Here is a 27,800-nt window from a genome sequence, read left to right as displayed (position 1 = left end):
CCAGGGTGACCACAAAGCACAGAAAACAACAAAACGGCATTTGCAGGGGTGGGGAACACGCCGAGAGAGTTACTGAATAAGAGACATGAGGCTTCCATTCCTCAGATGTGTAAGTCCCAGAGGCCTGCCTACAGTGTTGCGCACACAGTCAACAATACCCTATCATAGATTGAAAAAAATCTGTTAAGCACCTAAGTGCGGTGGCAAGTACCTATAATTCCAGCTACCCCTGAGGCTGAGGCAGGATGATTAACAGGCCAAGTCCAGCTTGGGCAACGTGGTACCTCAAAACAAATATAAACATATAAAGAGCTATGGGGATGTAATACATAGGGCGCTTATGTAATATGTAACAAACGAGAGTCCCTGGATCTAATTCCTAGTACTGAAAACACAGACAGAAAAAGAAAATCAAACCCCAAACCAGATCTTTCAGGATTTAAAAGATAGAAAGAAGGAAAAAACACATCTAATGTTGTGCTTCTATCACAACAGACCATGTTTCAGACACACAATTATGAAATATCTGTGGACCTGTGGAATGCACCCACTGGCACTCCCAGCATGCTGTTGGACCAGCCTCCCTTACCTTTCAGGGACACCCAGTAGTGCTTCCACTTCCTCCGGGTAGCAGACTCCACCTTCTTATTCTTCTTATGTACCAGGAAGTTCTTGACTGCCAGCGCGCCAGCCTTGCGCACGGTGCCCTGCGCGGCTGTCAGCAGGATGTCCGACTGGCCCGGCGAGCTGAGGGTGCCGCTGCTCTGCTCATCGCTGTGTGCGGAGCCGGCCTCCTCCAGGCTCTCGCTGTTGGTGGTGCTCAGCTCCAGTTCTCGCCTGAAGTTCTCGTACACACCCTGGCGTGCAGCATCCCCCGTCGAACTGCTGCCGCTGTCGCTGCCCACAAAGGCTCGGCCGGTGGGGGGCGAGTAACTGGAGTTGGTGGCATTGGATCGCCTGGACAGGAGGTCCGTGTCGGTGGTGGCCCCTTCGATCCCGCTGTCTGCAAACTCGCTGCCCTCGCCTGTGTTAACATCCTTGGGAACAGAAGGGGAGAGAGAAGCAAACATTCATCACGTGCAGAAAGCACTTGGGAGAGCTTGGTCCAGCCCAGGGCTCTGTGGCGCAAAAGGCCCACCAGGCTTCACTGAAGCTGAACCCATCCCTCTTCACGCCAGTACACAGCAGGGCAGCTCGGGAAACAAACCTTCAAACACCCCAAATGCAGCCTAATGATTCAGAATGTTCAAGAAATATAAAAGGCACAGGGAACACATCAAAGAGCTTATCATTTATCTGACTTAATTAGCTAATTGGCAAACTAGCTATTGAGATTCTACCAAGACCATGCTGAGGGTGCCCATAGCGCTCAGCCTTGAACTCCGAGAAATTCAGCAGGCTGATTAGTTAGCTGTTCTGGAGGTTGGGGTTACAATGCACAACTAGATCTTTACAGCTGATACTTAAAAAAATAAAATAAAATAAAATAAAATAAAAGGCCTGCTTGGGGGTCTATTTTATATTGGGGTGACTAAATAGATCGCGAGCACACCCACTCACCCAGCAAGGCCCCATATCCCAAGAGCAGGCAGGAGTCCTTAGGCCCTAATCAGACTGGCTTCCTGAAAACAGCCTTTCACTGTGTATTGTGCCTGCTGGGTCCACAGCTCCAATGCACCTCTCCAATTACTTTGCCCTTTGAAAGCTGGGATGTAAGGAGCCTGAAGTAGGCAACTCACTGCCCTGGGCTGAGTGACAGAGCCGGGCGACTGCCAAGATGCTGGAGGATCAATTCCCCACGGAATAGTGTTTTCATCTCCCAGCGCTGACCCCATATGCCAGCGGGATATTTCCGGGTCACAGAGACAGGCTCTTAAGTCAGAATCTCCATTGCTCTGCCATACTACAGGAACTTCCATAAATAATAATTAAATGATGGGCGTAATCGAGGGAAGACGATGGCAACAGGTACGGCACAGGCTGGCTTACGAGCTTGGAGAACGAGACACAAGACTGATTTTCCTCAAAGGAAGACAACAGGAACCCAAGCATGACACCCAAGAAAGGGCACAGCGGTGCACACACCGGCAGGTTGACCAGTCTAATGAGTGGACTGTTAGTCCCGCTAAGAACTAATGATGGTCGACACATGTCAAGACTAAATGAACACTCTGAACTGTCATAAAAACAAAACACTCTGAACTTAAATCTGTACTGGGAAGCAATAGGGCAGACTGAGTCATACCACAGATAGGACTGTGCCAAACCAGGCCCAAATCAGTGCTGTGACTCTGTCTCGGTCAGTCTGAGCCAGTGGTTCACTACTATGGAAAAAAACGTAGGAGAGTAACAATATAGGACTTGCAGGAAAGAGCAGGAAGGGCAGCCATAGGTGAGCGGCTACCAAGCATAAGCTCCAATTCAGGGGGAGTTAGACCCCTGGCAGTAGAAAGGACTTAGGGGAGCTGGAAGCTTGTAAAGCGGGGGTGGGGGTGGGGGAACCCTCTAAGAGCTGGAGTTCACAAACAAGAAGGAAACTGAAAAAAGAAATAGAAGGAAAAAAGGGGTGGGGCCTTGTGGGAGGTATTTATGTCATTGTGTGCATATGTGGGGGGGGGGTCTTGCCCTTGGGAAACATCAATGCTGGTCTTTTGAATCAACTCCTTCAAGAGTGTTCAAGAGTAAACTTCTGGAAAAGGAAGTCTGGTCCCTCAATCTCTATGACTCCCCATCTCACCATGCGATCCCTGCCTCTCAGATTGACCCCACTGTGATGCTTTGTGCCCCAAAGACCTCAACCAAGCCAGCAGAAGCTGGAATCAAGCTCTTGGATCTCCCTGACTAAGCTAAATAGATGTCTTTTCTGTACAAATTAACCAGCCTGGGGCATTTCATTTTAACAGTGAAAACCAGACCAACAGACCCCATGCCTGCCTAATAACAGCCATGGAAGGTTACAAAGAACCCAGAGTCAGTTAGCAAAAGATTCACTATGCAAACAAAAGCTCTATTAGGAACCCACATTTCTCTCTGGTAGGGACATTTACCATATGTGTCCCTGTGGATGTTAAGACAATAAAGAAATCTGACAATTTTAGATAACCAAGAGCCAAGGAAATCTGTGAATTTCTTCAATTTGATTTTCGTAGGTCTGTACGTCCTCTGAAGAACGTTGGGCCTGAATATTCAATGCCTTTTTCTATTGTTGTGATACATAACCAAGGCAATGCACAGAAGAAGGGGTTTATTTGGGCTATGATTCCAGAGATGAGACTCCATCAAATTTGGGAAATGTGGCAGAAAGCGGCAGATACGGTGGCTGGGACAGAAGCTGAGGGCTCACATCTTAAACCTCAAGAAGGAAGCCAAGAAAATGAACCTGAAATGGTTTTTAAATTCTCAAAGTTTGCAATGACACACCTCCTCCATCAAGACCACACCCCCTAAAATCTCCCAGACAGCACCATCAACTGGGGACCAAGTATTCAAATGCCTGAGACTATGGGGAAGATTTCACCAAACCACCTCAGAATGTTTGGAGGAACCGGTTATAAGCACCCTGAGAAGCCACACAAGCCCTATCCTCCACACGAGTGATTCAGTCCAAAGAAGAGATGACGCCACACATCTTAGAATTCCCAGAGTCTGTGAACAGGAAGGAACCTTCAGAACCATCTCCTTCACTGCCAGGTATGAATACCAGGGCTCGGGAAGTCCTAATTCTGCTTAGTGGCAGATGGAGGCTCGAACTTGCGCTGCTGAGAGCCTGTCCGACCATGAAGCAGGGCAGCCCCGTGGCTCAGCCGTGGGACAGCTTGTGGCCAGAGTTTTGCCTGCGTTATTCAACCCTATCCTTCCCCGCTTTGTTTAACGTATCTCTATTTTTCTCTGGAAAAAGCTAAGGGATTGCTCATCTGTTTGTTTTCACTTGCACAGCAAATAGCCTAAAGTCAACTGTGGAAGGACCTGGAAGAGCTATAAAGAGGACGGAGGGACACAGAAGGTGAGAGCTGGTCAGCCGGCTCTCAGTGCCCACCGTCCACAGTTTACAAGCCTGCAAACCATTCCCTCCTCTACAGACCTCCTTGTCTCGGCATAAGCCAAGCGCTACGGTTAGGACTCTATGGACACTCACCTCTACGTCACAGATGAACATCTGCTCATGCCAACGGAGGCTGTGAACTTGCCACGGCCCAGGCTGTGTGTTCAACGCTGCGACAGTCACCAAACTGAGCGGAGGTGAGACTGGTCCAGGTGGGAAGCCTGGAGGCCCCAGCTCAGCTCATATAGAGCACATGGCTCAGTGTAATCGCTGGGGAGTGTCCCTGGACCTGCGCAAGACACACCACCTCATCCCAGAAGTAGTTAATTGGGCTCAGCAGTACACAATCCCCTCTGACCTAACCCATTAGGAAATAGATGTCAGCTGCCCTTCTCCAACCCCTATTTAGTCAAGATGCTTGGGCTGTCCCAGATACCCTGCAGCCCATCTTCTAGCATTGTAGACGATGGGTTAATCCAGCCAGAGACATTGCTCAATAGTCTCCTCTCCTTCCCTCACTCTGACATAAAACTTTCTTGTGATCATCTTTTGGAAGCGCCCCCTCCTGCCTTTCTGGGTCTCTCGGCAATTTCACAACTGAGAAAACTGATGCTTCCCACATGGATTAGTACCTAGCAACCTCTAGCAACCTCTAGCGACCTCGGACCCTTCCTAGCAGCAAGCGGCAGGGAAGACTGACACCAGGAAGTAATGCCTGGAGGCCACGCAGGCTTTGTGTAAAATCAAATCTCTCTCACCTAAAGCCAACACCTCAGCATATACTTTCTTCTAGCCTATTCAGCCAAATACTAAATTTTAATTTCAAACATCAGAGGAGGGCTGGGGAGGTGGGTGGCTCGGGGGTGAAATGAGGCGCTTCCCACGCAAGCATGAGGATCAGCCGTAGATACCAACAAACCTTCGCCAGTGCCAAGGGGGAGTACTCACTAGCAATTCCAGTCTCCAACAGGCACAAACACATACAGACACACACCCACATATGTGCACTCACTCACACCTGCATCCATACATGCAAAAACATGTCTACAAACATACATGTATACCATATACACACACATGAAAAGCTCACTGGAGATCTAGGGGCACAGCTCAGTGGCCTGACGGAGGGCTGCCTAGCCCTTGTGAGGCCCTGGGATCCCCAGCACCAGGAAGAGTGTCGCAGAGGAGATCAAAGGAAGCGGGAAGACCCTGGCCTAGCCAGAAAATAACTCCTTGGCTGGCGTAGGATCTAGTCAAGACTTCTGCAAAGCAACTCCAAGTCAACGTCCTTACTAGAAATGCTTCATGGGAGAGATTTCCAGTTTTGAACAACATCCAAATGACAGGGATGTCCTTAAATTTCACTCTCTCAAGACAACCCCCCCCCACACACACACACACACTAAATTTTCAGAGCCCTTGCTTGCTTCCATTCCACTGGCAACTTTCTAAAAAGACTGGCTGTGCTTCCCGACTGGATGAGCAAGAATCCAGCTGGAGCCCAAAGCGCCCTGCAGCTGCCAGGTAAGGGCCACTCTTGGGCCCTTACGCTGTAAATGAGTTCCTGTACTGAAATCTCAAGAGGCAAAACCAAAGCCTATTTCTACTTGCCTAAAACCCAGAATCACCAACGTGAAGACTATGGACTGATGACGCCTTGTAGCCAGGCTCCGGGTTTTTCCCCAGAGACTAGCAGAGGTTCCAAGGGACAGCGCCCTGCGCTCACTCGCTTGGGCACAGGACCAATTCTGAAAAGTTAATTAGCCACAAAATGCAAGAGTCCTGGGACAATTCAGGGACCTGCAAAATCAATTGGCCACTTGTAGCCAGACGTGTAATGCAATTAGAAACTGTTCTTCTCGGTCACGTTAATTTCCCTGATGGATCGAGCTTAGCCCAAATATACCTGTCCAGAGAAACTGTGTATACAGTTTAAGATAATTCACTGCTCAGTAGACAGAAAAGAGTACAGGCTTGTGGAAGGCGTGAAATGGAACTGCTCTTCCTCCTATGTCCGCCCCCATCCCCATCACATGCATCACACACACACACACACACACACACGCACGCACGCACACACACGCACGCACGCACGCACGCACACCCGCGTGAGCACCCTTTGGTTCTCAGTACTTCCCCTGGACACAGTATACGCTCCTTTAGTCGTTTCAATATAGCAAACGCCAATTCCAGGTAAAAGACTCTCCTAATCTGGGCCTCAGTTCCTTCATATATACAACAGGGCCAGCAAGGGTCAACTTGGGTTTCCTTTCATACTGGTAATCCTGGGTCCTACAGCAAGCAAGTCTTCCACCACATAGCCATGCCTTCAGCGACTATGCCTGTATCTACGTAATAAAACACTTCATGATATGCTAAGTGATCATGTTAGCCCAGGAATAGAGCCTCAAACATGCTGGACACCCTGTACAAGCACACAAATGTTCGCTATAATCGCTACCACCACATGTGAGCCTTTCCTTACATGAGATAAATGGCAAGGCCGAAGCATAGCTACAAGCTTCCTGTATCAACATGGAAAGGAGGGAGCTTGCCTCTGAGGAATCCGGTATAAACAAGATCTCATGAGAAAAACAAGCAGGCAGATAGGTGGGAGCTTAATGCTAATTAGGCTTTGAAATCATCAAATAAGAAACCGTTGACGTAATCCACACTAAATTAGCAGTTATTGGGCGCTGCTGATAATTATCATTACCAACTTGCTAGAAATAGGAGACCAGCTCTCTCTCCACTTTTCATCCTCTCCCAAGCTCCGAGGCTTTCTAAGTTTCCAGCAGCCATTTGTCCTCTCATTATCCCCAGTGGGAGTGCCTCCTGACTTCTCTCAATACAACCACTGGAACTGAAATTCTTTTTTGGCGGGGGAGGGTTCAAGACTGGGCCTCTTTGTAATTGCGGCTTTCTGGAGCTCGCTCTGTAGACGCGGCTGGCCTCAATTTTAGAGATCTGCCTGCCTCTGCCTTCTGAGTGCTGGGATTAAAGGTGCGCCCACCAGCACCTGCCTGGAACTGAAAATCTTAGTTACTAAAAGGGGATCCAATACATAGTAGCAAACACTGGAAACATTTCTCCAGGTAACTCCTGAAGCTCGAGCGATCCAGGTCCCGGGCAGGAGTCATTTCCCAGCCCTTCCTCTGTTCTTCTAAGGATGTCCTTCTGCCTTGGAGCCATCTTCCCTCTACTTCCTGTACCACCTACAGGGCGTTTCCTTCCCTCCCTACCTCCCCGTCTGTTAGCCTGGCGAGCCTCCTTCCACTGATCCAGGGCCACACACTATTGCCAGATAAGCTTCCCCAACACAATCGGGTGGGTTTCAGGCCACTCATGACTCTGCGCAAACACCAAGCACACGTCCAGCATCAGCTGAGGCACTCTGTCGAGGGCATGGTTCCAACCGCTCTTTCTTTCAGGAACATCCATGTTCCTTGTTCGCTACAGCCACATACATACCTTCCTTTTCCCTCCTGCGGTTGCCATGGCAACCCCTCCACCCACACCATCTCCGCTTCCCATCATCAGCCCTACTGCAGCCACACTGGGTTCCTCGGATGTCTTGGGTAGCCTCCCACCCGACAACTCAATACCCAGCTCTTTCCTCTCCTCCCAGCCCCAAGTCCGACCTCTCTCGGGGTCACACCGCGAGCTCCCAGTCTGAAGTCGCCTGCCACAGTCCCCAGCACCTCGTCACCCAAGCCTTGCCTATCTAGTCTGTGCCACGGACACCCCCGTTTCACCACAACTCACTCTACGAGCTCGGGAGTTTTCTCGTCGACACATCCCAAGTGCCAAGAATAGCGCCTGGCACGGGGTAAGCACTTCAAAAATCATTACTGAATGAACTAACTGCTGCTCATTCCCCACCACTATCTCAAGGCAGGGAAAACAGTTTCCTGTGGAAAAACATTTTCCTCTGATGTAAAGATGTAGCCACTGCCAAGCTCACTAAGTCTCTCCTAAAGCTGACATGACGGATGAGTCTTTGCCGTAAAGCTCACGTTTGCGACTACAGGCAGCTCTGTAATGTTTTCTGTGGCTACAACCACAATCCATTTAAATCTTTTTATTTAAATTCTTAAAGTGTATACATAAACTCAGAGGGGAAACTGGGTTATCTTATGGAGGCAGCGCTCTTCCCAGTGGGTGGTCCAACGAGAGAAATGAAAAGCGGGTCAGATGGTTTTGAGTTCTTGGCTGGGTTCTGAAGACCCTGTGGGGCCTTCATAGCAGCCTGGCTTCACGGCCACATCCAGCAGGCCCTCCCATCCCTGTTCACAGGACGCTCGAGTCCTGGCTCCAGTCCCCAGTTAGGCTGGCCAACCATCACTTCCACACGATTTTCACACAACTGGAATGGAGGGGGCACAAACTTTTTTCTACTGGTGCACTACATTAAAAACCATCATTTTTGTCACAAGTGTGAACTTTTCCCATCTCTTTAATATAAACGAGCAGCAACCCAGGAATGGACCCGAGGTGGCTAAGATACATGCAGGGGGTCCCTGCAGCTCTTCCCTTCCCAGGTCCCCGTGCAGAGGTCAAACCCTACGCAGGACAGCTGAGCAGCAACCTGTAAGTGGATGAGGAACAGACTGGAGACCCACGCAAACACCAAACAAAACCTCTTACCCACACTACTATGTTTAATTTAAGATAACAAAAATTTCAATGGAAAGGTATTTACATAAATGTAAAACTGAAGTATTCCTAATTTAAAATGAATCAACAAACATTTCCTACATTTCTATTTCAATTACGAAAGCGGTGGCTATTTCAAGACATATCCCACATAAACAGAAGTTCCTTGATGCCTAAAGTATTTCTGAAGTGCACAAAGTGGTCTGAGAAGTGCGGCTGTTAGCTGTTAGCCAGTCTTCCAACTGCCCACCCACCACCCATTGCCTCCAAAAAGATCTTGGCAAAGGAGTCAGAAGTCCTTGTTGGAAATGGATGGGCTTGTTTTCAAAACAAGTATCCCACTTCGGAATTTACATGCCAGAAAAAGTGAGACAAAGACGGAAGTACTCCCCCCCAAAAAAAAAACCCCAAAACAAAAACAAACAGAAGGTAGAAGAAGGAAAGAAAAAAGGGAGCTTTAGAAAATTAGATTCAATATGAAAATATTTTGTTTCATAAGGCATTAGTGAAAGGCACTCCTCTAAAAGTCTGTTTTTGTTTTTTTTATTTTATGTGTGCATGCCTGTGTGTGTATATTACATGTATGCAGTAGCCCGCTGAGGCCAGAAGGGGGCATGAGATTCCCTGAAAGTGGAGTTACAGACGGTTGTGAGAAGCTGTGTGGGTGCTGGGAACTGAACTCAGGTCCTCTGCAAGAGCAGCCAGTGCTCTAAACTGTGGAACCGTCTCTCTGGCGCTTAACATAGTAACTCCTTACCAGACATCTCTAAACGGACTCTAGGGGACCCATGAATACCAAAGATGACAAACAAAATGGTGCGGTCCACAGCTTATGTCAGGACAAAGCCCGGGGCTTTTAGCTGGTTCTCAAATGTCTAGGGCAAAGGTAAAGGCTCATTTAGCTATGGGGCCAATTTCCAGCTCAGGGAATACACTCGTTTCTGAGTCATGGAAGCTAAGTGGTCAAACCAAACAAAATTTTAAAAATCAAAATGATTTTTCTAGGAACTTAAGAGATTCTTCTGATCTAATACTAGGCTCTTCAAGCCAATCATGGTGGTGTACACCTTTAACCCCAGCACTCAGGAGGTAGAGGCAATTGGATCTCTGTAAGATCAAGGCCAGCCTGGTCTACAAAGTGAGTTCCAGGACAGTCAGAGATGTTAAACAGAGAAACCCTGTTTTGAAAAAACAAACAAAAAAGCCTAGGCTCCTCATCTTAGTAAAACCAGCCACTCTGTTATTTGTTGATCAAAGGAAACACCAGGACAGCCTCTCAAATTTTCCTAGTCACCTAATGAGAATGGGCAGTAATAATTTCATTTTTAGTCAACAAGGCCCTTTTGCCTTGAAGAGAACTGAGGAATTTAACCTTACAATCTAAGGCTGTGGAAGGTACCACCACGGAGGAAGTGCAAAAACCATGGAGTCAGAAGAACTGAGATCTTACACCTAAGGTCTTCAGTCCTCCCTTGGTGGTGGTTTGAATGAGAATGGCCCCTCATAGGCTCATAGATTTGGATGCTTGGTCACCAAGGAGTGGCACTACCTGAAAGGACTATGAGGTGTGGCCTTGATAGAGGAGGTGTGTCACTAAGGGTGGGATCTGAGATTCCAAAAGCCCAGGGTCACTCCCTCTTCCTGCTGCCTGCAGGAATGGATGTAGAATTCTCAACTACTATTCCAACATGTGGTCGTTTGAATGTAATTGGCCCCATAATTCCATAATCTCATAGGGAGTGGCACTATTAGGAGGCGTGGCTTTCTTGGAGTGGGGGGGTTGGAGGAAGTGTGCCACTGTGGGGGCAGGCTTTGAGGTTTCACATATTCAGTATTCTGCCCAGCATGGAAATTGATTTCTTACTGGCTGCAATGTAGTCTAAGCTCAGGCACCGCCCCTGCCTACACGCTGACATGTTCCCTGCCATGACAATAAACAGCTGAACCTCTGAAACTGTAAGTGAGCCCCCTCAATTAAATGTTTTCTTTATAAGAGTTGCTGTGGTCATGGTGTCTCTTCATGGCAGTGAAACCCAAACTAAGACACAACACCGTATCTACCTATGTTCTGTAGCATGCTCCCCTCCATGATGAGAATGGACTAAACTTCTAAAACTGTAGGCCAGACCCAACTAAAGACCTTCTCTTGTGGGAGTTGCTGTGCCATGGTGTCTCTTCACAGTGACAGAACACTAAGACACCACTCTTCCCTGAAAAGCTATCGGGTCAGGTAAAGAGGGCTTATGAGGTTCCTCCAAGAAGCTGGCATCTTGACACTAGGCTGTGACGAATCCCCCAGGTCTAACAGAGCTCTCTGCCTCTTCCTGTTCCCACTAGATTCAAGGTGCACAGACTGCCTGGGAATGAGGTGCCATTGGCAACAGGGAGGGCGTCACACCTCAGCCCGGATTCCCTCGCAGCTCTCTGGATTCTGTGGCTCCTGGCAAGAGGCTCAGTGGAGACAAGTCACATTCCTTCACTTCATTTGGGTGAATGAAGTTCTCCTCAAGCCTGCACCATGGCTCCATGCCAAAACGTCCCTCGGGCACTCCAGACACTCTGACCCTGGCCATGGGACAGATCATTAATGGCACTGTCCCCTCTCTCCTACTCATCCATCAAAAGTCTCAGGGCTGCAGAAGAAGGAACTGCAGGGTATGAAGCCACGCCCTGCCTTCCTAACCACTGTCCAGGGGGCAGTGCGAACTCTGCAGAAGCCACGACCTGCCTTTCTAACCACCGTCCAGCGGGCAGCGCGAACTCTGCAAAGCCGGGGTTCTGAGTTGTCCATTTATCCCCTCCTAGAATACTGAAAACTCCCAGGAGCTTCCTTTGAAAAGAACCCAGATTCACGAGGTTAAACAATCACAGGGCAGAAGGCAAAAAACTCCCAGCCCAGACTTGCTGACACCCTTGATTCTGTACGACCCCAGGTTGCCCTCTCCTCCTCTGTTAACAAAGAAATGGAACCAAAGAGCCAAGTTCAACACGACATCCATCTAGCCATCAATTAAATCCAAGGAGCGACCTACTGTCCTGTTATCGAAATCAATAACCAAACTGTACTCCATTTGTTCTCAGTACAAACTACACACAGCATGTGGGTATGTGCAAAGCACACGTGCCCAGATGTGGGAATTAAACCAACAACTGTGTGCTAGATACCGCAGCTCATTGTGTGTGAGACTCTCAAAGCTCTCACGAGGACTCTACGGCTCGCCCAAGTTAGGAACAAATCCAACCGCCAAACACACAAAAACAGGAAAAATGGCCCAAACCTCTCTTTGTGATCATTTTCAAATCAAATTCAATTGTCCACATTACTTTGGATCCAGAGTATTTTTTCCGGGCTGAGAGGTCGCGCTCTGGGACCAAATACTTGCCAGGAACGTTTTCCGGTGGGGGTGAAATGGCTGAGAGAACCACATGGCCACCGCCGACAAGGAGACTGAGATCTGGGATTCAAGCTTCGACAGCGCTCCCTTGGGTCAAAAACTTTGAGAAGGAAAAAGAAGAATTCTCTTCAAGGAAGCTTCCACACCCACTGCCTCTTAAAATACACTGTTTGGAACACAGTGGGCTCATACTTAGACTAGGAAAATGTGGGTGGATGGATAGTGTTGTGCATAATTCTGGGGTTTGTTTCAAGTCATTAAAGGTCCTTACTCAACATCTAAAGTCAATACCAAAATAATACTTCCGCTCATTTTCTGGGCTCCACAAAGGGCTTCCAAGCATGGCGTCCTGTTGGCTCACCTAATACAGCCCTGCTGGAGGATGGTATCATCCTCCCCGGACAGGGAAGGACCTATGAGAGGAAGGGACTTACCCAAGGACATGCAGGGCAGCAGCAGACAAACCCGCATGCAAATGGCCTCCTTAGGATTCCTCGTCCATAGCGCTCTGCATTACATTAAGCATTATGGCTTTATGAGACACCACACTTAGATGATCTCACTTCTGTATATTAACCTGGGAAGTCAGCATCCAAGGGACGGAGATTCCATACTGCAGCTTCCCAGGGGAGCTCTCGGTGGAGCCAGAGGGAGCACTGTCTCGCTTTGTCCCTGTTCCATGGGTGGTTGTGACCTCAAGGCCTGCAGCATGTGGGGTGAAGTGGAGGTCCAGCCATCTCTGGTGTTAGAACCATGGAGACAGCAATCCGGAATCCAGCTGGGTAGCCCTTGCCAACCTAAATCCGAATCATCCCAGGCAAAGGTGTTGTCTAGGTCAATTCAACCTTTGCCAACTTCAAAGCAGACGGAGTCCCTCTTTGATTCAGTGCTGTGATGCCAATGGGATGGCAGACAATTTCGGGGCAGCCCTTCCATGCTTTTCATGTGGCCCTGTAACAGGCTACCTGTCCACGACCTGTCAAAGTGACAGTTCAGTAGTGAGCCTCGCAGGGTAGTTAGAGGGACCGCCAGGGAGCATGCTTGCCCATCACGTCTGTCATAATCTCACTTCTGTTATCATCTCAACTCAGAAAAAAAGGAGGTGAAAATTCAGGCAGTACCTCTTAGATGCACAATTCCTGCTCGTCTTCTTAGATGACACATTCTGAGTTTTCATCAACTCAAGAGCTGATGCAAACACCCAACTGCCCCGACTCCTCAACCCACACAGTACCACTAACAATGCCCAGGGCTACACCGGTGAACACATCCCCCCCACTGGCTGCTTCCTAAGTACTGGGCTTCATGACTCATAGATGATTTCATTCCATTTTCCCAAAGAGTCCTATTATTACCTCTACTCGGTGTGTGCATGTCCACAGTGCCAAGGAGCTAACCCAGAGCCTCTTGCAAGCCAAACAGGTGCCTGCCACGGAGTTAGAGTCCCCCAGTCCCACTACCCTCCCTTAGGTAGCTGAAGAAATCAAGGATTTAAAACAACTACTCACTTGTCCAAAGTCAACCATGAAGGAAGAGATGGAGTCTCTACCAGAGTGATCTTGGTGGCATCAGCAAAACCCATCTTCAGGAAGAAACTGAGCCTCACACCGGGCCCTCCATCACCTGGCCTACCTTAGATGTAGCCCTGCCCATTTGACCCAAACCGGGGCCAAGCCAGAGAGTGCAGCACTGACCCCTACTGGGCAGGTCGGAGTACAGCAACCTTTGCGGGTTACCATGGTACCTGACCACTTTCAAAGCAAATGCTTTGAAAAGGATTTGAAAGCAGATTCACTTTTGAATTAGAAGCACAATCCACTAACCGCCTCTTAACCTGGTCAGAATACTAAGCTCCCCAAAATCTACCACAAGGAGGAGTAGCTTCAGGAAACAACCAAAATATGCACCGCTGTCTGACAGTCACGCAAGCCATTGCCAGCCAAGTCAGTGGGCCCTCCTTCCACTGGTGACACACTTCTCAAGTCTTTTACAGATCTGTTCATACCCCACTCTCCCCTGCATTAGAGCAGCTAAGCAACTTTATGGCCACATTTCAAGGGGACCTCTAAAAGTCAGGGTTTGTCCAAGGTCAAACAATTGATTTGGCTGCACACTAGAAGCTGGGAACCCGCCCATGCTATTCCTTCTGCTAGACCTCCCTCCAGAGACAGGGCTGGCCGCATCGCAAGGAACAGGAAATTGAAATGGCTCCTGGTAAGGCAGCAAGCCTGCCAACACCAGAGACAAGCTGACAAGTGACCACAACCCGCCCAGAATCAAAAACGTCCCTCCAAAGGAGCAGCCCCTACGACTTCCTCCCACCTGCTGCAGTGTGGCTCCGAGCTCCGAGCGCTGCAACCCACCATGCCTGTGCGTCCACAGAGAACACCAAGTGAGAAAGTCCCATCAGGGAGGTGCTGCGGAGGGACCGAGGGGAGATGCCGTTTCCTGGGATGAACTTAATAGTGCTATTGCCATTCCTAGCACATCCTCCCACCCCACTACATACACACCCCCAGTCCCCACCCCTTACCCACAGAACTGGAAGAGGGGCGCAGCGAAAGCTATACCAGCTGCGGCAGCTGCCAGACAAACCGTGTGAAGCCGGGTTTGAAAGCGAGGAGCTGGTAAGAGCAAAATCATGCACTCCGAGAGAAGAGCCATGCACCACTTCTAAAACCCTGCAACCGAGCTCTAGGGCTTTACCTGGGTTGTTTTTGCTCTTCGGCCTTGCATGCTCTTGCTAAGGCTAATTTGTGGGTTGGTGTCACCTTCGGAAAGACAGTGCGATTTCCTACAGGGAAGTGTATTATAATTACTGTATGGAGGAGTCTCTTCGGCAGCAGCTGGTGGCATCTTATGCTTTGGGAGATCGGGAATATCAGACACCAAATTCCGACAGTAGCCTGAAAATCTGCTCCTCGGTCCTCCGTTTGCCTTCACCCCAGAGTTTTTCTGAGCGTACAAGTCACCCAGGGAGTTGGCTCGCTGACAGGTGCTGAGCTGCCTGGGACTCGCCTCCGTTTCCATCCCCCGAGCCTCCTCACAATCCTTCTCTTCCGCGGAACCCAAGATTTCTTCGTTGCTTGTTAAATGCTCTTGGCTCAAATCTGAGAGTGAGAATTCCAGGCTGTCCTCCCGCCAGATGTCTGCAGATTTGGAGCGTTTCTTCTTAAAGCTCGCAGTCTCCATGAACGTGGGCCCATTGGATGTATAGGGACGCTGCCTCCTGCCTCCCTCAGCCAAGTATGTAGCGTCATCCCCGTAAAGCCGGCTCTCCTCAGAGTCTGGCATGCTCTGCACAGAGGCGGCCGTGAGGACCATGCTGCCGTCTATGCTGGGAGTGACAGAGGAATCGGTGTAAGATACAGGTCTCAAGCCCATATCTACTCGGTCCACCCAGATGGGGTCCCCGAAGTCATCTAGGGCTCCTTCTTGGGAGAAGGGCTCCAAGCCATTTTCGGCCAGGGACTGGGGGATGCTGGGGGTGCTGCTGGACCGGGTGCTCACTTCAGAGTTCCTGTGGATCGCCTTCCCGGAGGAAGCGTGTCGTGTCCTCCGTGTCTTGTGTGACAGTCGCAGGGAGCGCGATGTGTGTTTCCGCCCCAGGCTGGCATGCTTTTCTCCATAAAACTCGTGGTCTACATTTTGGCTTTCTGCGTTTCCCATGGTTTTATGGTCTGCACAGCAGAGGGGGAAAGAGAAAAAAAAATGAGAAGATAATTGAGTCTGTATTAGAATGGGTATAAATATCTTAAGAATAATTGCTTCGGGTCAGGCTGAGCAGACACTTTGGCTGTGGGTTAGGTAAATAAACACACCGCTTTCTAGGGGCTTTGGGCACATACAGAGACTGATACCTGGCAACAGGTATCCCGTTATCAAATACTGAGATGGTTCCCAGAGAGGTGGAACACTTGTGTAAGTCCACTAGAGAGAGCAGTCTCTGCTCAGAGGGCAGATGTCTAAGGGACACCCAGGGTGCTGCGCCCATGCGGGTGGCCACTCTGCTCACCCGGACCTCCTTCTGCAGCATCACAGTGATACAGAGGAAGGTCTGCTCTTATCAGACACCGAAACCTAAAGCACAAACCTGGGGACCCAGGAAAAGAGCGACTTTCTTTCTCCTTTCCTGCCAGGGGTTCTGTTTGCTTTCTTGTTTTTGCTTATGTAGGTTTAGCTATTCCACGATTTGGGGAGATTTGATTTTCTTTTTTAAAACTTGGATTCTAGCCACACCTCAAAAATCAATCAAAAACTTGAACACCTCGAAATGCAAACCTAATCAATTTTTCCTAACAAATCAAAATCACGAGGAAAACAGACCGCTACCATTCATTTCTCAGTCACTCTGCAAACTTTGATCTGTGGGAGGAGGGGCACAGGCAGGACAAAATGAAAACCTCGCTCGGCAGCTGACTAATGGGTTTATTTCTGGGAGCAAATCCAACCTGTGAACATGAATCTGGTACAGAACGCCCCGAAGACAGAAAACACAGACTGTGAAACCAGCAAACTTGAGCCAGCCCAGCGGAACCGACCAGGTTGATTCAGTCCTCCCTTGCACGTTCCTCGCCTCCACCGCTGACCTGGTGATGCTGCTGTTGCCCACAATAGCAAAGGAAAGTTTTCCCGGCCTCACACCTGCGGCTCTGATTGGCCTCCATCTGCGCTCCAGGAGCCAAGCCCTCCATTCCTCTTCCGAGCGCATACACCGACGATACCACACACGAAACAGGCGGAATGAAAGAAGAAACAAACGTAGGGCCTCCCTAGGCAGATCCCTGCCCTGGCTCTGTCAACTGCATGCAGAGACAGGCATTCGGGGAACATCTGCCAAGCACCTCCTGTGTTCTAGACGCCAGAGGTGAGCAGCGAGGGACAGAAACACCTTCCATGCTTCTGAAACTGGTCTAGCCATGGACGGTGTGCTGCAACAAAGACAATAAAGGTGCCAACGGGACCAGGAAATGAAGCTGACAGACCCAACAGGAAAGGATGGAAAAGCACTAACGAAAGATACCTCTCTCCTGGCTAAGAACCATTAGAGTCCCACTGTTGACTGTAAGCTGCGGCTTCAGCTCTGACAAGCATATCTTATTGTGCCACAACGTACGGCGCACAGGAAAACCCTCTGGGTAACGGGCCGGTGAGTGCACAGGTAACCAATCCAGACATGAGATGTTAAGCTTTTCCTGAGCTAGGAAATCCCCACTCAGCCACACAGCATGATTCTTCCAAGAAAGAAGATCCCCCCTTTCCACCAGCAGTGAGCACATCTCAAGGCGACACGTTCACACCTCTCTGGCTGATGTCTTTACGCAGCATAAAAAAAAAAATGAAAAGATTAATGATCCACGTAAGACCGTGATACTTCTTAATCCCTAAGTCTAGCATGTGGCTGCATGGTTTACAGGCATACACAAACACAGACTTCACTGACACTAAAGGCCATGGCAAATTTCCGAGAATTCATGTTTTATTATTTTTATTGACGTTTGAGGTGTTGGGAACAACAGAGACCCTTGTTCGTGTAAAGCATGTGTTCTTCATTGAGCTACATGCCAGCTCACCCAGCTACTGATCTGCAAGAAGAAAGAGGAGCTCTGGAGGTCGAGCTCAGGGCCTCACACATGTTGAACGAGCTACACTGAATGACATCCCCAACCACTACACCCCACCAGCCCCACCTCCGAACTTTCCAAAAGGCTACATTAAGTATAAGTTAATATTCCTAGAGCTGGAGTGATGGCTCAGCAGTTAAGAGCACTGGTTGCTCTTCCAGAGGTCCTTCCAAAGGTCCTGAGTTCAATTCCCAGCAACCACATGGTGGCTCTCAATCATCTGTAATGAGATCTGGTTCCCTCTTCTGGCCTGTGGGCACACATGCAGATAGAACACTATATACATAATAAATAATTTTTTTTTAAAAAAAGCATTTGAACACTTAAAAATAAAAGATTCCTAGTAGGGCGTAGGGACACAGGACTTTAATCCCAGCACTCAGGAGGCAGAGGCAGGCAGATCTCTAAGAGTTCAAGGCCAGGCTGTTCCACAGAGCAAGTTCTAGGACAACCAAGAAACCCTGTCACAAAAGAAACAGTAAAAAAAGATTCCTGTGTGCTTTGTCAATAAACAGAAGACTGGGAACAAATGCCAGCTGCAGCTCAGTTTAAGGCTCACATTGGGTTGAACCTCAAAGGAGGAAAGAATATTCATGAATGAGCAGAATGGGAGAAAAGGCGAACCGGTCACCTCACCCTCCTGTGTTACATCTGTCAAAAGTCTGCACGTATAAACGAGAGCTTTCTGGGCAGGCCTCCTTCAGCCAAGAGAAAACCAATCAACTTAAAAGCCCCAAGAGAGTGTTCCTAAAGGAAATAGCCCAACGTGCAAGAATTACAACAGCTCATGCATCAGGCTGACAGGGCTGCCGGACTAACAGCACTTTAGTAGTAAGATTCTTTCATGAGCCAAGGTAGGAAGGAAGCCATTTTTATCTTCGGTATAAGAACTTAGAGAGAATGCCAAGTCTCCTAAATTCTTCCATGACAGATTCTCGGGGGATGACCTCGACAGAGTCGGCACAAAGCGCAAAGCAACAGAAGTTAGAAAGAATAAGTTTCTAGAGGCTGCAGAAGCAAGCCTTCATTTGAAAGCTTTTCCCTGAAGGCCCGTGTAGGTCGGGGAGTAGGGACAGCTGTAAATAACATAAGGGTAAAATATTTAAAAGCCCTACCTCAGATGGGGACCCCCAGAGAGCCGGTAAACTGTGGTGCTTCTCACACCCAGGTATAATGGCAGTTGCTCCAATAAGCTCCCTATTCCACCCCTTCTGCAACATGTGATTAATTTTTATTTCAAACACACAAAACCTGATTTCCATTCTCTCTCTCTCTCTTTCTCTCTCTCTCTCTGTGTGGTGGTGGGGGGAACAGACTTGTTAATTCATGGCAGAAAGTGACTTTAAAAAAAAAATCTCTAAAAAAGACCAGAACCTCTGCACTCAGGTCGAAGAGTTAATAAATGCATATGAAGTTCAATAAAAGCCAGAGATGAGCACCACCTCATCTACATGGCCACCTCACAACCCCAAGTAAGGGGGAGAGTCTTCAGCCAAGGAGGATAGGTATAAATGCATGGAAACGTGGATAAAAACACAGAAATCTAGGTAGAAATCAGCAGGGATACCACCCCAAGGTACAGGTTCAGCATCCCTCCGCATGCCAATATGATGCCCCAAGCAGGAAACTCCACACCTTTCCTCACACAACAGGTCACAGTCAAAACACATATGCCTTAAAAATAGTGCGTAAAAGCAGCTTCAGACTATGTGTCAGAGATGTATATGAAATATAAAAGAATTATGCATTTGCACTTGGGTCCCACCCCAAAAGATCTCAAATATCTGAAACACTTCTAGCCCCAAGCATTTTGGCTAAGAGATACTGAGACCTGCAGCAGATCTCAAGCTGGGAAATCTTACCAGCATTGGGTTCAGCCATCTTTCATTTCAGGGGAACACTTATTTGGATTGCCGGTGGTCCAGGCAGCTCTTACATTCAGGATGTATTGAAGGTAGTAGCTTTTAATATTTAAATCGTAGAGGTATTCAGCCTTCCTTGGCCTGTGTCTGGAGGCCCCTCTTCACGCGCTTCCTTCTGCCTGGAACCCTCTTACTGGTGTCTGCCTCCCTAATTCACTCCATTCGCTGACACCTGAGGCCACCATGATGCTGGGAGTGAAGCCTTCCCTGGCTTCCAATGTGAAATACCAGGCTTTCCTGCAGAACTCAACTCCTCCCGCTTACCTTCCCCCTAAAGTTTATCATAAGATGGTTCACAGGACGTGGCACACAATGTAGCTCATTTGCTTAGTATCTTAATTCTGCCCTTCCCACAAAAACTAAGCATCAGGAAAGCTGAACATTTTACTTATTTTGTTTCCTCTTATGCTGTCAGAACCAGAACGGAGCCCTACAAAGAGTGGATGCTCAATGAAAAGAAAGCAAACAAAGAAATAAGTACTGAATAAAAAGATACTCTTGATCTAGAAGGTGTCAGTTCATACAATAAAAGACACAGAGGCTGGAGAGATGGCTCAGTGTTTAACAGCATTTACTGTTCATACAGAGGACCTGGGTTCAATTCCAAGAACCCCCACATGCCATCACCACTCCAGATGATGGTGCTGCCCTCTTCTGGCCTCCTCAGGCACTGCATGCACTTGGTACACAGACACACATGCAAGCAAAACACCCATCAATCAGAACCACCAGGTTCCACACTGTCCTCATCTGTGAGCTGTAATTCTCCACCAAACTCCCCACTTCTGCCTCATTCCAATGGATCCTGCCTACACTTCCTGTCTTCCTCCACAGTGTGAAGCCACCTGATGGAAGTTTGGGAACAGGCTAAGTTGAGTAGCCTTGCCTGCCTGTATTCACGGTCACAGGGCAGAACTGCTCAGGTCCCAGATGACTCAGGCAAAGTGAGGGAAGGACAGAGCAGCCTAAAGGACTGGGATAGCATTTCAAAGCCATAAGTGTGGGCTCAGACTGCTCGGAGACCTTGGGGGTGCTCTGGGGGCCAAGGGTAGGGCTTCTCCATTCTCATGAACGCCACGATCTCTTAGCGAAACTGAGGACGCGAGCTGTCCAGTGAGTAGTTAGCTAAATGGTCCTCTAAGTTCCATCAAATTAAGCACCCAAGAAAGGAGATAGGAGTTATCTTTAGGAAGGTTACCCAAATGCACAAACCTTTATTGAGGTGTTTCACGTGTACACCTAGAAGGAAGGGCTGCTCCTATAGGACTCCTTAGCTTACTAAGCCCATTTGGCAAAATGAATGATACAGATACTGTAAGCCATATTATGACTGGGACATTTAGTGAGATGGATATGCCAAAGGGCACACATACACACACACACACACACACACACACACACACTGAAACAGTGCCAAATCCCTGTTGTCTAACCATGCTTGTGAGCCATGGAACAGACATATCCCTTTAGTAAAATTCCCCATGACTCTGCAATTATTTTGAAATAAAAAAAATTGAATCAAATAAGTTAAGCTTTAACTGAATGGAACAGTCTGGTTTAAAAAACAATCTAAAAATAGAGAATTTTTCTGAAGAAATACATATAGAATCTTCCCAACCCTTTCTTTTTTACCTAAAAGTTGCCTAAAACATTTTGCTACATCTCCAATAAATTAAGCAATTAAAAAAGCAAATACTTAGTAAGCATCAGATAGGAAAACGTAGCAAGTAAATGCAGAGACAAACGTTCCAAAGTAAGGTTAATAAAGAGGGAGGGGTGAGTATCTGGGGGTGGAGCTTTGGATTCACTGAAGTAGTAGGCAAAAATGAATTGTCAATATCTGGCATCCCTAAGGAGCAAACACGACCTCACTCCACCAATCACCACTGAAACATCTAACCAAAAGTAAACAAAAGCAGACAGGCTGAAGAGGAGCCCAGACTCTGTGGAAGTCATTCCACAGAGCGGTGAGTTCCTTCTTTGTTTTTATTGATCCAACTCCCCTCCCAGGCTGGCACCATGGCTGAGCATCAAACACAGCAGAAATAGTGGACAGAGCCTATGCTCACAAGCAGAAGCAAGAACAGTCCCTGGGAGCCAGAGAGTGAGCAGGGACCTTAGAATGCAAAGGACTGGAGACAAGCTCGCCTAAGATATGTGAGTCCATACGTATCTTGGATGTGCATGCCTGGGACATACCCAAAACAACTCGGCAAAGACTTCCGGCTGAGCAGCCCAAGTCTCCGGCTGACCCTTGAGGTCACAATAGTAGCACTAGATACTACGCCGACAGGGAAGCCCACAACAGCAACCAAGAACTTGCAACCTAAACCCCATATTCAGTCGGCAGCTTTCAGATTCCCTGCTAGAGTAACAGCCCCCACAGGATGCATGCCCATCAGATGTTCAACAAGACTCAGAACCTCACAACATGGTGTTCAAAATCCCTTGTAGCCTTCCAAAGGGCTAGGGAAACAGAACAGTTTCCATAGGCAAAAGCCACCAACAAATGCCAAACGTCCAGTGGCCCAGACAGTGGGACACAAAGAGCCAGCTGTTATAACTACCTCCTCAAGTAAAGGTAAATATGTTTGAAACACATAACTGCTAGGTCAGGTGTGATGATGCACTTGGGGGGCAAGGGCAGGGGATCCCTAAGATTGAGGCAAGCCTGGTCTACAGAGCAAGTTCCAGGACAGCCAGGACCACATAGAGAAGCCCAATCCAAAGAAAGAATGAGGAAGGGAGGGAGGAAGGGAAGGAGGGAGGGAGGGAGGGAGGGAGGGAGGGAGGGAGGGGGGGGGGGGGAGGGAAGAAACCTAACTGCTTGTTGTATGGGATCATCACGAACAACAATGACATGCTCAGAAAAATAGAACACATGCTTAAATTTATTTCTTCTTAATTTCCTTTATGTTTATGAGTGTTTTGCCTGCAGAGGTCGGAAGAGGGCATCTGATCCAGTGCAGCTGGAGCTACAGGCTCACAGACAGTGGTCAGGCACCATGTGGGTGCTAGGAATGAACCCAGGTCCTCTGCAAGAGTGCTATGTGCTCTTAACCACTGGGACATCTTGCCAGTTCCCAGAACACAATTTTTAAAATAGTATTATATAAAAGTTTGGTTCACATGCACACAAAAGCCTGAGTCTTTTTTTCAAGTCACTTGGGAACACATTAGCCCTCTGAAAACACGGCCTCCTACAGAGAACGTAAGCTTGGAGAAATCTGAGCTATCATTAATATTGGAGGGGGTGGTGAACCTTGTCTGACCTAAAATTTATTGGGTATATTACATTTTTAAATCACCATTTCTTCTCAGTACCATAAGAAACAACATTCTAGTTTGGTCAAAGTCCTGGGCAGAGAGAGCAAAGAGAAACAGTCCAGTAAGCAAGTGGTTGAGGCAGAAACAGGTAAAGGAACAAAAGAATTCAGGAGAGTATGTAAACAGCCACATCCCCTGAGCACGAAGGAGGTTATAGTAATATTTTTATGATTTGTGATGTCTGGTTCCCTAATGACACCAGGGCTTTCTGTGGCAGACAGTAGGATGTTCCTTCCCACTGAACAAAACCCAGACAGTAGATTGGCAGGCTCTAGCTTGCCCTAGCTAAGAGTCAACAGCCAAAACCACGATCCCAACATTAATACTAAATGTCTCTCGAACAAGACATCTCTTACCCACAAGTGAAAACTTTTATTCTTTACTCTCGGGAAAGGGAACTTTCCTCATGAATACTAGAAAGTAAATATTTCCCTCTCATCCACAGGGAAATGTGTGAAGGGGTTACTGGATAGGGCCTACAGGTTTCTTCAATTTCCACCACAGTTGATGGATTTCCTGCAGAGGGCGGGGGGTGGGGGGAGGACTGAATCCAAGGGCTTGCACTCGGCTAAGCAAGTGCTCTACCACTGAGCTACACACATCCCTAACCGCAAAATTCACTTTATTAAAAGATTTATTCTATTTGTGCACGTGTGCAGGAAGGTGTCAGCAGAGACCAAAGGAGGTCCCTGGAAGCCCCAGAGCTGGACGCACAGGTTGTTTTGGGTCACCTAGCATGGGTGCCAGCAACCAGAACTCTGGAACGCTAGAAGAGCAGCAGCAAGGGCTCCTCAGCGCTGAGTCATTTCTCCAACCACTACACTTCATTTTTTTTATTTTAAGGAAAGACAAATAAATGAAACATTAACAAGTCAATGATTTTTTTTTCCAATTTAAAAGAGTAAAGATGTCACACTCCACAGACAGCTACAACAAAACGTAAACTCGGAACAGATGGCCTGGGAGGGATCTAAGATAAGAAAGCTCTACCCAGCTTGGAGCTCTGTAGCCCTTCCTATTTCTGATTCAGGGCACCTGACCTCACCAAAGTGTATCTGTGGCTGGGTTAAACATCATCCTTCCCGGTTAGTGTATCTTCCTGTGGTGGTGGCCATCATCCACTGAGCCTGGCATATACACCTTCTCTTTACAGAGATTTCCGTCCTGTTCCTCCCTAAGACAGCCTTAAAGCAAGAGCACTTCAAAAATCTCTGCAGCACTGGATTGCGAGGTCTATAACACACATGAGACGAATCCCACTTATACCGTAAGTTAACTGCCCGAGCCAGGTTTCACTTCTCTGGATAAAGGCCGTGCGAGCCCCAACCATAAGCTAACTAACGATGGATGTGTGCTATAATTATTAGCATCGCTTTCCACTCCCCCGAGGTATCTAAAATTTTATTAAAATGAATGCAGCCATTACCCTTCCGTGACTGGAAAACAGACCTCCGAGGCCCGAGTGGAAAGGATGACAAGTATTTATTTCAAAGTTAAATCTGAAGTGAAAAATCACAAGACAACAGATTGCAAATTTAAAATTAGATTCTGGTAGGAGGTCTTGGTTTCGAGCCTGTTTTCCCCTACTGGATGCTGTGCCTGAAGACGGAGGGGGAAATAGCTAAGATTAAACTGAGGCGAAGCCCTCAAAGTTTCTGCTAATTCGTTACAATGCACGAACAGAGTTTTTGCCAAGTCACACACAAATACCCCTACCCCAAGAGACTAAGTGCGCTTTACAGCAAATAAGCAATGATCTTTGATTTAGAAGGTTATTATTTTGAATGTACTTATCTTGGGTCTTTAAAGACACCCCAGAGCAGAAATACATCATTGTTTTGAGGCTGGGTTTGGGAACCAGCTTTGCTTTTTTTTTTTTTCTTTTAAACAAACATAATCCAACATAAAGCTGGTGAAACTCAGAGATAAAAGACCCTGAGGGCAATTCACAAGAAAATAAAAGACTTCAGAGGTACCTACTCGATCTTTCCATTTCATTTTGGGCTAACGCTAATGCCTTTCAATTGTTAGATGGGTGCAGCTCTGATCCAGAGAATTGCCTCCGAATTCCTTTCCCACCACGCATATACAGCATAGTAATCTCAACTCCTGTCGTTGGCTGTATCTGTCCCACCCTCCATGAAGTACTTCTCAGTCACACAGAGGCTCGGAAAACATGCACAAACCTACCTTTAAAGGCAACAGTGGTGCCCAGCCCAACTGGCCCCAAGAGCACTGTGGCATTTAGAAACTGAGGCTGGTTATGATGTTAGTGGCTGGAGTCGGGGCGCGTGTCAGCACCTGCCGCACAGGGTGCCCATCGGGGTCTCACCTGAGTCTGGGAGAATGAGCCAAAAACCTGGAGGAGACAGAAAAACAGAAAGGCAGTGGTCAGGCAGAAGAAAGGAAACAGCATGTTCATCGATTCCCTGGTACCAATTTGATGCGAAAGATGGTGTCCTTGCATAAAGAGACGCGACATTTAGCTACAGGTACGCATCAGCAGGCTCCGTCAGATACACATAAATGCCAGTGCGTTTGTACTGATGGCCACAGAGGCCTACAGACTCTCATTTTAACCTGTCTGTGGCTTCAGGCATTCGCTGACAGCAGCAGGTGACTGCAGAAGACTGTGCAGACTCTTAATTCTCAAAGGGCCTTAACAGGAAGGTGAGGGAGCAAGGGAGCGTCAACATTCTCCCAGGGGCACTGTGCTGCTAAACAGAAGAAACTGAAGAAAATGATGGGGCGGGGGAGGGGGGACCCACAACTTAATTCCACAAACTTTCTTGCCCTGTGTGTTTCCTTTGGGTGGCAAACATCACAGTCTGAGAAGGCTCGCGAGAAAAATACAGAGAAAAGAACTGAGGTAAAACCGCATAAAGTTATTTAGCAAAATAATTAATAATAATCATACACATGAAGAAGAACGGCTCCAAGAAAGACAGTACTGACGGGTTCCTCCTAGTTACACTTGAAGCTGGATTTCCTGAGTGAAACTGTGAATGCTGAGACTAGCGAAGAGGCCTGAAGGGTATGTTGGAGAGACTTCACTCTGCCCCTCTCCGACCAGACATTTCTCTGTGGGCTGCTGGCCGCTGCCACCCACGGCTGGTGGCAGTACAAGGAGCGGGAACACCGAGAGAACTGCCTGGTGTGTGGCGCGGAACCACACAAAGGCAGTAAGTAAATAAATATATACGTCCCCACGGAACAGAACAGTGAGCTTTGCTTCTCCTTTATCTCGGAAAACGTGCTGTTTAGCCATGAAGCCCAGTGACTCACACTGGCAGGGGCAGGAACAGAAGTTCCAGTCTTACCCCGCTATTAACCCACAATGTGTGCCCTTTCCACGATTGCCCCCACTGCCATCCCGTCCGTCCCCTTCCCCTCGGCACCTCCCCCCCTTCTCCTGCTCTCTGCAAATTTCCCAAATTTCAAAGCGGTTCCTGAATTGCTTAGGAACTGGCAGATATTAATAAGCAACAACCCATTTAAATTGAAATGGACTCATTACCGTGCCAGCTGCCAATAATTTGCAAGGCTGGATCCTCGCTGGCAAAGCGGCCTGCAGGCGGCTGTCCCTCCACCTGCACCGTGGAGGCTGATAATGCAGTTTTTATACTTAAAAACAAATTATCCTATCTACCAGCATTACAATGTTTTCTATCTATATTCTTCTAGACCCGAACAAAGGAACTGGCGGAAAGGATAAAAGTATAGGACGTTATTCAAATGGGAACAATGCCGAGTCTTTTGGGTATGCGGGTTTTTTTTTTTTTCTCCTAATTTTGGGGAAAAAATTTACCCATAACCTTGTCTATGGGATTGAAACATGAGGAAGTCTAGTAAGGAGCCTACGTTTGTTCTTCTGTAATTAGCAGATGTGCTAAGTGCACAGTGTGCCAACAAGCACTTCACTGTGGCCCTGAGTGCCTGCACACCCCGGTGACCTTGTGAATGTGTGCCAGGGTGCCTTGAGAAACATCGGTGCCCTGGGTTTTCTTCAAGACTCACAGAGAGTTCCAGACAATCAGAAGGCAACTATGCACCAAGTTCAGCGACAGGAGCTTAAGCCTGGGGACCGCTGCGGGCACTTGTCACGACCTGGCTTTGCAAGCCGAAAATTCACTTGCAGAATGATTAGAGATGGACTATTAATCTACCCTCTAAAACTGGGGATAACAAGAGCTCCAGACTATTGGTTGTTATGAGCATTAAATGAGACCGTCTTTGTTACATAACCCACTGCCTGCCTAGCCGGTGATCGGTTCTGTTCAATGTGAGCTAGCATCGCCACCACTGTTTAATGTCTGTAGACCATAAGGAGCACACTGCGGGATGGGCTGCTGTGAAGGGGGCCAGCACGCCACCAGATTCGCCGAAACTGAATCTTACAAGTAGAAGGAAGTCCATCCCTTACGTTTGTTATGGAACAATCTGGGGACCAGATTAACCCTGCTGGCAACAGGGCACACTTAGCTTGCCAGCACTCCTGTGCACACACAAGGCAAGCTGGCAGAGCTCGGCAGTCCCCGCCAGCTTACTTCCACACATGGAGGCGGCCACTCTGAAGTACTGGGGTTTTCAAACTCACTGCGACTGGCCTTCCACACAGGCAATTTCCCTGCCAGGTATCAAATGACCAGTCTGCCGAGGGGAGTGTGTACCGGGTGAGGATGGGTACACAGGGCTGAAAAGTCCCACGGTCCCAGTCCTGTGGGAAGATGAAAATAAAGTTCTGTGATGTTCCAACAGGAGGCTCTGCTGCTCTGAGCTGGGGCTGGGGTTGACTGTTTTGTTTTGTGTTGCTTTACAAGAACCAATGGGTGAA

The 27,800-nt window shown here is 48.1% G+C and overlaps 1 protein-coding gene across 3 annotated transcripts in view; it reads right to left on the bottom strand.

Annotated features, from left to right (window-relative positions):
• Positions 1-27,800, bottom strand: part of Tiam1 (TIAM Rac1 associated GEF 1) — a 358,095-nt gene that overhangs the window by 110,236 nt on the left and 220,059 nt on the right. For all 3 annotated transcript variants that reach the window (XM_087899384.1, XM_087899387.1, XM_087899385.1), the window contains 3 exons: positions 25,157-25,325; positions 14,800-15,773; positions 590-1,037 (listed from right to left, as the gene is read on the bottom strand). In XM_087899384.1, the coding sequence (XP_087755510.1) occupies positions 590-1,037; positions 14,800-15,762 (1,411 nt within the window). In that variant the 5' untranslated portion in view covers positions 15,763-15,773; positions 25,157-25,325. The remainder of the gene's footprint in view (positions 1-589; positions 1,038-14,799; positions 15,774-25,156; positions 25,326-27,800) is intronic.

Source organism: Myodes glareolus, chromosome 2, assembly GCF_982192425.1.
Source record: "Myodes glareolus chromosome 2, mMyoGla1.1, whole genome shotgun sequence".
NCBI classification, from domain to species: domain Eukaryota; kingdom Metazoa; phylum Chordata; class Mammalia; order Rodentia; family Cricetidae; genus Myodes; species Myodes glareolus.
The sequence above is the reverse complement of the archived record's forward strand: the minus strand, read 5'-3'. Positions and strand labels throughout refer to the sequence as shown.